The sequence below is a fragment of the Dipodomys spectabilis genome, unplaced genomic scaffold (genome assembly GCF_019054845.1).
Source record: "Dipodomys spectabilis isolate Male_0828 unplaced genomic scaffold, ASM1905484v1 ptg000137l, whole genome shotgun sequence".
NCBI classification, from domain to species: Eukaryota; Metazoa; Chordata; class Mammalia; order Rodentia; family Heteromyidae; genus Dipodomys; species Dipodomys spectabilis.
In genome coordinates, this window is record NW_024870814.1 from 10486701 (window position 1) to 10500062 (window position 13362).

Below are 13362 nucleotides of genomic sequence, written 5' to 3' on the forward strand. Positions count from 1 at the left end.
CCTCCCCCACCAAATCCTCCTCCTCCTCCACCAAAGTTGTAAGGTTCATTTTCAACATAAAGACTTGTATGTCTCATTGTTGCAATGGGTCCACCTGTATCCCTAGTTAAACGATTTGTTTTTTCCCTTCTCCTCCACAAATTATACCAACATCAAATACACTGAAAGCAGGGGTTATACCATGGAGGAGGGACATACAAAGCAACAAATAATCTTATAAATATGCTAGAAACAATCGCATGAAAAAAATCATTTGAATACTTATCTTGGGTTTCATTTCACCTAAAATCAACTTATCTGACTTTTTCTGCTTGTCTCAGACATATACTAGTTATTGACAATAAGGGAAACCATGGGGCCTATGTTTCTTTGGGCCTGGCTTACTTCACTTAATATAATTTTTCCAAGTCTTTCCATTTCCTAACAAATGGGGCAATGCCATTCTTTCTGATGGAGGCATAGAATTTCATTGTGTATTTATACCACATTTTCTTGATCCATTCATCTACTGAGGGGCATGTGGGTTGGTTCCATATCTTAGCTATGGTAAATAATGCTGCAATAAACATAATTGTGCTGGTAGCTTTAGTATGGTCTTGTTTGTGATCATTTGGGTAAATGCCCAAAAGTGGGATTGCTGGGTCATAGAGGAGCTCTATGTGGAGTCTTTTGAAGAACCTCCATACTACTTTCCAAAGTGGTTGAACAAGTTTACATTCCCACCAACAATGAAGTAAGGTTCCTTTCTGTCCACATCCCCTCCAGCATCTGTTGTTGTTAGAGTTCTTGATTTTTGCCATTCTAACTGGAGTGAGGTGATATCTCAATGTTGTTTTGATTTGCATTTCTTTTATGGCTAGGGATGTTGAACATTTCTTCATGTTTCTATTGGCCATCCTTCTTTCTTCTTCAGAGAAGTTTCTCTTTAAGTCTTTCGCCCACTTATTTATTGGGCAGTTGTTTCTTTGAGAATTCGTTGTTGGGGGGTTTAATTTTTTGAGTTCCAAGTATGTTTTAGATATGAGACCCTTGTCCGTTGTATGGCTAGTAAAGAACTTCTCCCAATCCGTGGCATGCCTTCCACTTCTGAACACTCTTTCCTATCATCTCCTTCTAGAATATCCAACATCACAAACCATTTTCTTCCTACCTCTGCAGATCCTCTGGTTCTTTTTAGCTCTGTCATTTGGTACTTTTATGTTATTTATCTCTTGTATGCATGGATGTCTGTTCATGCATCCTACTTATCTTTACTCAAAGATTATACATAAGTCAAGGATGAGATGTTCTCTACATCATAAATTTAATTGTATCCTTTAATCCAATTGTTCCAAGAAAACCTGCATGTTCTTATATCACTTATATTTTTAAATTTTGTTCAAAACAGAAAGCAATATTTAATCATTTTGTTTAGAGCCTGGGAGCCAACCAGGTTCTGAAAGTAATCCAAGGAATCAAGCAAAAGGGTAAGGTGGAATGTTGCGCACAGTTTTGAGGTCCAAAATATGGAAAGCATATCCACATTATGATAAGTGAAAGAAGATCTCAGGCTGTTTAAGTTAGAGTGCAATGTGTTAAGGTTGTCCCCACAGAATTGTACAAAATTGGGAACAACTTCAGTGCACACACACACACACACACACACACACACACACACACATACACACACACACACACAGAGAAGCATACACACAAAGTTCAGGTTGACAAGGATTAGCCAGAACTAATATTGGTACAGAACACACTAGTAGGACAAAGGTACACACAAAGGAACAAAGATCATTGTGGGCAGGAAAGGGCTATCAGGGCTAACATAATTGTAGAGCCATGTGAAGTAAATTGTCTTCAAGAGGAGTATAGGTGACACATACAGTAGGAAATTAGTATTAAAAAGAATTAATCAGATATCGAAATTCAGCAAATATAATTAGAAAAAAAATTTTCACTGTTGCAAAAGTATTACAGAAATAAAAATGGAGAATATTGGAATAAACTCTGATTTGGGGTTGTAATTAAAACCTCAAGTACAATTTCTTTGTTTTATAGAAATATGAATTAAATGTATATTGATACAATGAAAGTGTAAAAATACATCATAGATCAGTCGATTGTGTAGATAAATACACAGAGGCTACTGCTTCCTAACATAGAGAGAGTGAAAATTTTAGTGCCACAACTTGTTTTCTAAATGACTTTCGGTAGTTGTACAAAGAGTTGCCATTTAACAAAGGCATTTATGAATATCATGTATCTTGGTCAATGTCACCCCTTTCAATGTTTCCCCTATCCCCTTACCCATGCTGACACTTACTTTCTTCATTTTGTGGTCTATAATTTAAAGTTCTTGTTTGCATTTCCCCCCTTGCCTCGTTCTCATCTTTAATTCATCTCCCCTTGGCTCTACTATAGCTCTTGCAAGTACCAATTTTCTAGTGGTTAGTTTGCTAGGCTTTGTCTTTGCCTTTCTAAGGAATTACACTATTTGAATTCTCCTTTAAAAGTACTATATTTTTGACATAACATCTTGTACATCTCATTGTTGCAATGGGTCCATGGAGGGAGGTGGTGATGTAAGGGAAGTGGAAGGGATGGGAAGGGGAAACAAAGGAGGAGGCAACAATACTTGATAAGAAATGTACTCATCACCTTGCCCAAGTAATTGTAAACCCTCTGTATAGTATTTTCACAATAAAAATTTTTTAAAGTACTATATTTAATGCAATCAGTTACATACTTTTACTTATAAGTCTATAGGCTAATTATAGCTGCCACATATGAGAGAAACCATTCTCCTCATTCTACTTTCTAATATACTGATCTCTAAAAGAATAAGTAAGTATTTATTGGAGAAATGGCTCGTTTTAGGTGTAAGACAGGGAAATTATTCAATAAGCCTGGCTCATCTGCTGCCAAAATTTAAGGAAATGGCTTGGCATGTTGAGACAAATGTGGGAAGTGTTAGAATGCAGCATGGTTATATCCTCCAATAAACAAATTTGAGGAATTTTGACTATGAAAATGAGTTATGATGGATATTATAACCCCCTAAAGAAACTATATATATCATTAATTCATGTTCTGATTAGTAAGAGGATATTTAGAAAGAATCAAAAGATACTTTGTATTCATTTAAAAAAAAACAAAGATAGAGGATAACTTGAAAACAACACTTTCATCTATGGGTAGAAATGAAAGCCAGTATTGATAGCCAGATGGAAGTAATCACCATCTGACAGATTTTTCACTGATAATACAAAATGTCACAACAGTACTTCAACCAGGACCACTTTGACACCCAACCACAGGGGTTTCATGCTTTGGTCCCCAGACATTAGACTTCAATCTTACGTCTCCACCATCATTACAGATTGGACAATTTCCACATGATCACATGTTTGACATGAGTTGAGGTTGTACCCACAGAGTTGAACAAAGTGGGGGACAACTTCAATACACACACACACACACACACACACACACACACACACACACACACACACAAAGTCCAGGCTGAAAAGAATTAGCCAGTACTAAGATCAGTACAGAACACAGGAGTAGGACAAAGGCATGCAGCAGAGGACAAAGATCATTAGGGGCTGCAAATAGGCATCAGGGATAACACAGTTGTAGAGACAGGTGAAATAAATTGTCTTCAAGAGGACTATGGGTGGCAAGAACAGTAGGAAATTAGTATTAAAAGGAATTAGTCAGATATTGAAATTCAGCAAATATAATTAGAAACAAGATTCTCATTCTTGCAAAATATTACAAAAATAAAAAGAGAATACTTAGAATCAAAGTTCTAATACTCAACTTTTTGCACTATTTCTCATTCTTCCTCAGGTCCATCCTCTTGGGAGTAGCTATATAGAAAACGCTCATTCTCCATTTTCAATATATGACCAGCTGTGCTGCTGCCAGGAGGCAGAATGGATATGATATACGTGTTCTGATAGGTTGTACTAGTGTGAACAAGCAAGAAATGCAGGAACATCAGGGACCTCCTGACTTTCACCAAACGTTATGGCTTGTTACTCTAGAACAAAGAAATGTGAAAGTTTGGAATTTAGACAATAGCTTCCAGAAAACCAACTTAGGACTCAAAAAGATTAGTATAAATGCATTTTATTTATACTGCTGATGGATTAACTAAAACATGCCCCAAATATATGAAGCAACTATTTTCAAAACACTTCAGTAACAAAAGCCACAGATCTCTTAGTTGGAAACCAAAAAAAGTAAGATTTACCTTGATCAACCTTATATGGAGAATTCCCAGAGACTCAGAAGGAAGAAGAAATCAAGTAGAATGGAGATAGGACCACAAGACAGCTAGTTTAGGAATGTGAAGTAAACAGAGAGAAAGTATCTCCAGAAAGTACCTAGAGAAAGTCCAACCCAGTGACCAAGCTGTAGAAGCAAATACTTTTTAAACCACGTTTTAATTAAACCACATTTTAATTATATTATTCTTTCTTAGAGGACAATAACTTCACAATCTTTTCAATATCTTTTTATGTTAAAACAAATGTAAGGATAGGATTTTCTAACATTTAGATTTTGCTTTTCCACAAGGCCTGAGTACTAAGAATTTTTTGCCAGTGGACCCCTGTGTATCTATGCTAACAGATGTGGGATTTGAAATGTCAGTGCTCTGTTAGAACTACTTAGATTTTTGGAGGTGCTGCCTTTTAAAAGGATAAAGCTGCTCTCGTGGAGCGATTCGTATCTCTTAATAGTCATTTGAATTGGATGATTCAATTCAGAAATAATTATGAATTTGCCCTTCAGCATCCATGAACAAAAATGATTGTTAATTAAGAAAAATGTTGATGGGTTGCCTATGACTTTCCTTAAAGGATTGCATTTGCTGAAGTAAAATTTTCCTAAATTATGCATTCTAAAACATTCCCTGGACACTAGTTTCCTTGATAAAACACAGAGCATCATTCCTTGGACAGAGTTGTATGCACTGTTGCCTTTGTAACAAGTGCTTAGAGATGATGGGAATATTCTGGTTTCTGAAGAAAAAATGAGCAACCAAGTATATATTTAACTACATGACTGTTACGCAGTTATTTTCAATATGTGTATTTGCCCGTATACATGTTTTCTAGAAAAGTTTTCTAGAAATGTCAAATGTAGACTGGAAATATTTAATGTAATTTGTCATTTTCATCAGCATATTACAATGAAATTTTTTGCTATGATTTTAGAATCAATAATAGTATTTGAAAATACCTCCAAATGAGTTCCAGACCTATCACTCAATCAGCAAAATTCTTAGATGGAAAGTAGTAACGACAGCTAATGTCAATCACTGTACATCAGCACTGTGCTGGAGGTACAATGATGAATTTTTGTTGCTGTGATCTTAGATTCAACATCAGGAAACTCCTCAAAGTGAGCTCCAGACTCAGAACTCAATTGGTAAAATTCTTAGAAAGGAACTAGTGATCACAACTGACTTGTCAATTACACAGCATCAGCATTCTGCTAGAAGCACAGTGATAATTTATTTTTCTTTTCTGGTGACTCATACAGACTTATACAATGAGGAGCCTAGTGAGAATTGAAAATCAGAGAGGTGACATTGAGTGCCCTGGTAAAATGCCTGGACAAAGGTGTGAGCTGAGATTTTGTTCTGACTACTCTTCTACAGAATATTACAGTTGTGGATAAACTTGGCATTAACTATTCCTGTTAAGACGTTCCAAAGAGTGACTTAAGCCTATTCCATTTGTTAATATACATTCCAGATCTATATTTTTTCCTATGAGTAATACCCTGATGAGCTCAGAGCATTTCCAACGTCATGCTACTATTTTTTTCCAAATGGCTTTGAGAGCATCATGCAGAAACAGTTTACACAATCTGAGGTAGATGCACACTGGGCACTGGTGGAGGTCAGGGTATCCCCCAAGTCCCAGCCTGTGCAATGTCATAGTTCCAGGCCTTTGAAAGGCCCATTACAAGGAAATGATAAATGTTGAAAGTGATGGAAGTGGATAACAGACACATTTAAATATGAAAGATTCACTCTTGACATGGTTTTCATATGAAGTCATGGAGGTTGAACAGGTTGGACTGTGAATGCTGTGCCCATTGAACAAGGGCTCAGTCTCAGACTTCTGGGACATATGAAGCATATTCCTAGGCTTGACCCCAATCCACTCTCTTAATTAGATCCAGAGCCCCAGGACACAGAATGCAGAGACCACTGGCTATGTGCAATTTTGTAACTTTCTCAGGTTGATCCAACCAAGAGTCAATGATAAAACTCTGGTAATGGTTTGATGGTTAGGCAGGGTTTGATGAACACACAGAGCAGAAGCTAGATAAGGTACAACTGGGCTTCTTCTGAACAGAAAGCACAGGATAGGCTAAAGTTGTAGGCTTGGATGTGCTTGAAGAAGTATTATGTTTCATTACAAAGGGAATAAAATCAAAGAAGTCATTCGATTCATAGATCATTGGTTGGTTCTAATACTACTAAAGAGAGAAATTTTTCAAAAATTCCTTATGGTTTATCTGAAGTCTCCTGGTCTTTATATTCAGATAATTGTTCTCCTGGTCATTATAGATTGCATTTTGTTGTATTGTCATAAACTCTTCACCTCTACTCAGAGTCACTCTTATATTGACCTCAATATCTTCCTCTTAGGCAGACTCACACAATCTGCTGGGCTGCTCCCCAGACCAGCCAGCCATGAGGGCAGCTCACCCAGCCAGATGGTAGGTTTTTGTTCAAGGCTGTATCACTGTGGGAGGAACATGTGTACTTTGAAAACAGTAATAAACTCCAGCATCCTCTGCTTCCACCCTGCTGATTGTCAGTGTGAAATCTGTGCCTGACCCACTGCCACTGAATCTGTCTGGGACCCCAGATGCTCGTTTGGAAACCAAATAGATCAGAGGTTGTGGAGACTGGCCAGGCTTCTGCAGATACCAGTCCAAATAGGTGTTTCCATTACTATGCAGGAGACTCTGACTAGACCTGCAGGAGATGGAAGCCAGCTGCCCCAGGGTGACAGGTAGGGAACTCGGGGTCTGGGTCATCACAACATCTCCACTGGAACCTGAAATTATAATAAGACAGAAGTGCAAGGTTATATATAATCATAGAGAACCATGTGTTTATTACTATTATTTAGGTAAATATTGCTTCTTATTCATAGTCATGATTTGATTTATAAACTCAAAATGCTAAATAATAAAAGTTATATTTTTGAAGCACAAAAGTGTCTGTAGAAGTCAATGACAGTATTCCTTCCTAGCAGAGTCTTTACCCAAGCACAGGTACTCATTCTGGAATGTTTCTCACTCTCTCAGACCTAAACATTATTTGTCCTATCATGAACATCTAACACACAGATAAGGCACAACTGGGCCCTGAGAGCTCTCCCTTCTGCCCTCTCTCATTCCTCATCTCCCTTTGTCCTTACCAGGGATCCAGAGCATTAACAGCCACAGGAGCTGAGACAAGGACTTCATTTTTGGAGTAAAATAAGGAGTCTTGACAGGTCAAGGCAAGTTCAGAGCTCAGCCTTTATCTCAGATTTAGAAAGGAAGGTCCTCTTTAGAGAGCAATATGCAAATAACCAGGTGGGTGCAGCAGTGTGAGAAAAGAAAAAAGGAAGGTAATGAGAAGTACAAGTTATCATGTCGAAAACGAACTTTACAACTTTGGTGCGGTGCGGGGGGGATTGGGTGGGGGGGCGGGGGAGGCTGGGAAGGGATGTGAAGGGTAAACAAAGGAGGAGGCTGCAATGCTTGATAAGAAATGTACTCATTATCTTGCCCATGTAATTGTAACCCCTCTGTACAGTATCTTCACAAAAAATTAAAATTAAAAAAAAAGAAAAAGGGAAGGTAAAGCCTGCTCTTCTAAGAAAAGTGTCAAGTGTGTTCTGTGTTGGATGATAATCAATAAAAATCCATGATACCTGTGGTACTAAGAGGGACCCCATTGTGAAAGTCTGGAGCTGCAGGCTCCAGAGAGTGCACAAGTTCCTACCACCATACTATATATATGTTTAAGTCCAGGACAGTCTTTTGGAAAGAAAGGACACTGGGCCTGGCTCTCCTGACTTCCCTCAGCTAGTGTAGAGAAAGACATAGTGCACACTATCAGCAGCTCTGATGCTCAGGGAATTGACCAATATGAGCACAGAGTTGAGGGATAAGAAGAGGCAAGGATAATATCTACAATCGTTAGAAATTCTGTTTCCAAAGAACTTCCTATTAAAACTTAGAGTAAAGAAATGTCAAGGAGAACACGATTTTCCCTTATATATAGTGAACTAATAATACAGATAGTGGAATTTATAAGGGAAAAGTAAAATGGTAGAATATTTATATCAGAGAATGGGAATATATATATATATATTAAATTTTCAAATTTAATTTTTTAAATTTTTTAATATTTTAAATCCACTAAATATCCTTTCATTGTCCTGCACAATATTTGTACAGCACCATTAATTAATAGGTTTATTGAATGTTCCCTCTAGAAAGTAATGGAAGGGTGAAATTGATCAAGATGCATTGTACTCAAACACTGACATGCTGAGGTAAAACCCCTTTGTGTAACTTCTGATGCATAATCATACACATATAATTTATGATTAACTTAAATTAGTATTTTACATCTAAATGTCTCTAGTTTCAATCTAATTTAACCAATATTTGCATAATTATCTCAGAGTTTTGATTATCTTCTCCTTGTCTCCAAAGATGCTGGGCCTATCTGAGGCAGCACATCACCTGGGAAGAGGGAGCATCTGGAGAAGGAGGCTTGTACTGATGTTCCAATGGTCCCCACTTGGCCATTGGAAAAGGTGTCTTGTAGGAAGTGATTAAATCAAGGGAGTTCCTGAACTCTGGAGGATTAAAGTTACTCTCCTGAAGTGAGAGTAGGTTGAAACAGTAGTTGTTTGTGATAGAAGGTAGACAATCATATGCTTGACCACTTCAACTTGCAGCGGGTTCTCTTTTTATAGACACACCATATTTTCCCACAGACATGACAGCCATCACCTGATGAGAACACTGATGAGAATATTACATCTAGGGCTTTCTGCATTTTAAATTCTTTTTTATTCAGAGCTTAGCTTTGTTATAGAAAAGGCTGGAAATGTGGCTTAGTGTAGAATGTTTGCCTAGCATGCATGAAGCTCTGGGTTCAATTTCTCAGTACCATTTCCACAGGGGGAAAAAATCCACAAGTGGTGTTGCGGCTCAAGTGGTAGAGCACTATCCTTGAGCAAAGAAGCTCAGGACAGTGCCCAGGCACTGAAATCAGTCCCAGGACTGGCAAAAAGGAAAGAAAAGAAGAGAAAAGAAAAGAAAAGAACTGATACTGGTGTGTGTGTGTGTGTGTGTGTGTGTGTGTGTAAGAGAGAGAGAGAGAGAAAGAGCGTGTGTGTGATGGTTCAAATAGAAACAATCTAAAATGGGCTAACTGAGGAGTAAAAACAATCTCTCTACCTGTAATACTAATCTTGTGCAGAATGACACAATTGTGGATACAATTTGTTAGAAATTTCCATAAGTTACATGAAGTATTCCATTAGTTCACACACAATGCAGATCGTATTTCTCCTATGAATGTTATCTTAGTGGCATCATAGTATCTCCAACTTCATCCTTTAGTTTCAGAGATGGCTTTGAGAGCATCACGGTAAAACAGTTTACACCACCGGAGGCAGATGCACACTGGACCATGGTGGAGACCAGACAATCCCCGAGTCCTTGGCTGTGCAGTATCATAGTTCCAAGCTTCTGAAAGGCTCATTACAAGAAAATTTTTTGACATTATTTAATGTGATCAAAGTAGATAAAAGACAAACTAATGCATTGATGATTCCCTCATGCCATGGTTTTTCAAATAAAATCACAAAGGCTGACCAGGTAACGCAGTGAATGTTAGGCCCATTGAATAAGAGCTCAATCTCAGACTCCCTGGAACCTATGAACACTATTACAGGGTTTCACCAGACTCTCCCTTTTAAAGTACCAGAGTACCAGGACACAGAAGGCCAGAGACCACTGTACAAAGTCCAGTACTCTAACTGTTCCAGGTTGATACAGCCAAAGGACAATTACCAAAGTCTGCGAATAGTTTGATGGTCAGGAAAGACTTGGGAAACACATAGGGCAGAAGCTAGAAAATGCATAACTGGGCTTCCAGATTCTGAATAGAAGGCAAATCATATGCTATAAGTATGGGCCAAGATGGTGTGCTTGATAGAATTAGTATAATTTTCATTATAAAGGGAAAGAACTTACATTGCAGCAGACATTTGATTCTTACATTGCTAGTTAGCCATAATGCTACTTAAGACACAGGGAATATTTTCAATTAATACCCCATGGTTTATCTGAAGTCTCCTGGCTTTGTTTTTCCATGGTTATTCTCTTGGTCTTTGTAAGTTGTATGTAGCCACATACGCTTCTACTCTCAGATTCTCTTACATTGACCATTGTATAAGTCTCCTATGCACACTCAGACAATCAGTTCTGCTGTGCCCCTAGACAAGTAACCCATGAATGTAACTCACCCAGTCAGATGGGAGGTTTTAGTTCAGGCTGTATCACTGCCTGAAGAAAATGTGTGTCTTGAAAGCACTAATAAACTCCAACATCCCCAGGCTTCACCCTGCTGATTTTCAGTGTGAAATCTGTATCTGACCCACTGTCACTGAATCTGACTGGGATACTAGACGCTTAGTTGGAAACTCCATAGATAAGGAGTTGTGGAGACTGGCCAAACTTCTGCAGATACCATGCCAGATAAGCATCATCACTCTCTAGGAGGCCCTGACCAGCCCTGTAGGAGATGGAGGCCTGCTCTCCCAGGATGACAGGCAGGGAAAGTGGAGTCTGGGTCAGCACAATATCTTTATTGCATCCTGAAATTAGAATAAGTTAGAAGTGCAAGATTATGTACAACTATAGGGATATATACATTTATTACATCTAATTTGATACATATTTGCCTATTACTCATATTTCATGATTTACCCAGAATCTAAAATACTAAATATTTGTAAAAATTAGACATTTTTATTTTTATTTTTATTTTTTATATTTTTTAATTTTAATTTTTTTTATTGTGAAAATACTGTACAGAGGGGTTACAATTACATGGGCAAGATAGTGAGTACATTTCTTATCAAGCATTGTAGCCTCCTTCTTTGTCTACCCTCCCATCCCTTCCCATCCTCCTTCCCCCCTCACCAAAACCTCCCCCCCCAAGTTATAAAGTTCGTTTTCAACATGACAACTTGTACTTCTCATTGTTGCAACAGGTCCACCTGTATTCTTATTTAAACGACTTGTTTTTCCCCTTCCCTTCCACAAATTACACCGACATCAATTACAGTGAAAGCAGGGGTTATACTGGGGGGGGGAGGGACATACAAAGCAACAAAGAAATAATCTTATAATTGCGTTAGAAACAAATGCATGAAAGAAAAAAAAAACATTTAAAATACATACCTTAGGGTTCATTTTCCTAACATCACCTTATCTGACCTTTTCTCCTTGACTCATACATATACTAGATATTGCAAATAAGGGAAATCATGGGACCTATGTTTCTTTGGGCTTGGCTTACTTCACTTAATATAATTTTTTCCAAGTCTTTCCATTTCCTAACAAATGGGGCAATGTCATTCTTTCTGATAGAGGCATAGAATTCCATTTTGTATATTTACCACATTTTCTTGATCCATTCACCTACTGAGGGGCATCTGGGTTGGTTCCAGATCTTAGCTATGGTAAATAACGCTGCAATAAACGTAGTTGTGCTGGTAGCTTTAGTGTGGTCTTGTTTGTAAACATTTGGGTAAATGCCCAAAAGTGGGATTGCTGGGTCATAGGGGAGTTCTATGTGGAGCCTTTTGAGGAACCTCCATACTACTTTCCAAAGTGGTTGAACAAGTTTACACTCCCACCAACAATGCAGTAAGGTTCCCTTCTGTCCACATCCCCTCCAGCATCTGTTGTTATTAGAGTTCTTGATTTTAGCCATTCTAACTGGGGTGAGGTGGTGTCTCAATGTTGTTTTGATTTGCATTTCTTTTATGGCTAGGGAGGTTGAGCATTTCTTCATGTGTCTATTGGCCATCCTTCTTTCTTCTTCAGAGAAGTTTCTCTTTAAGTCATTAGCCCACTTATTTATTGGGCAGTTGTTTCTTTGACGATTTGTTGTTGGGGGATTTAATTTTTTGAGTTCAAGGTATATTTTAGATATGAGACCCTTGTCCATTGTATGGCTAGTGAAGATCTTCTCCCAATCCGTGGGCTTTCTATTGATCTTGCTAGCTATGTCCTTTGCCATGCAGGAGCTCTGCAACTTCATGCAATCCCATTTGTCCAACCTTTCTTTGATTTTCCGGGTCAAAATGAGACATTGTTAAAGCATAAATGTGTCTCTAGGTGGCACCAGTGGTATTCCCTCCTAGCAGAGTCTTCAGCCAAACAAAGCATCAAGCTCTTTTTTGAAAGTTCCTTATTTTCCCAGACCTAAATGTTACTTATCCATCATGATAATGAGATCTGCACATCTCACACATGGATAGGGCATAACTGGGCCTGAGAGCTCACCCTTCCATTTCACTCTCATTCCTCATCTTCCTTTGCCCTTACCAGGGATCCAGAGCACTAAGAGCCACCAGAGCTGAGAAAAAGACTTCATTTTTAGGAGTCAAATAAGGAGTCTTGTCAGGTCAAGGCAAGTTTAGACAACCATGCTGGAAAGCAATATGGAGATTTCTCAAAAGACTAAACATAGATCTCCCCTATGACCCAGCAATCCCACTCCTGGACATTTATCCACACTAAAGCTACCAGCACAACTATGTTCACTGCAGCATTATTTAGTAGAGCTAAGTTATAGAATCAACTCAGATGTTCCTTATTAGATAAGTGGATCAAGAAAATGTCGTGTGTGTGTGTGTGTGTGTGTGTGTGTGTGTGTGTGTGTGTGTGTGTGTGCGTGTGTATATATATATATATATATATATATATATATATACGCACACACACACACACACTCACACACAATGGAATTCTGTGCTTCCATGAGAAAGAATGATATTGTCCCATTCATAAGGAAATGGAAAGACTTGGAAAAATTATATTAAGTGAAGTAAGCCAGAACCAAAGAAACATAGGCTTATGGTTTTCCTAATCCATAATAATTAGTATATGCCTAGGATAGTCCTAGTAGAGGTTCACAATAGCCCAATATCTCTGTATATATGACCATATAAAATGATGATAAACAAAATGCTCATTATCTTGCCCATGTAATTGTAACTCCTCTGTGTGGTATTTTCAAAATAAAAAAAGAAA

At 38.0% G+C, this 13362-nt stretch overlaps 2 gene segments (V, D, J or C); both read right to left on the minus strand.

Annotated features, from left to right (window-relative positions):
• LOC122116802 overlaps positions 1 to 13362 on the minus strand; it is a 438425-nt gene that overhangs the window by 366950 nt on the left and 58113 nt on the right.
• LOC122116658 lies at positions 4599 to 7557 on the minus strand. The segment is given in 2 exon segments: positions 4599 to 7079; positions 7446 to 7557. Coding segments are annotated over 2 exon segments (381 nt in total).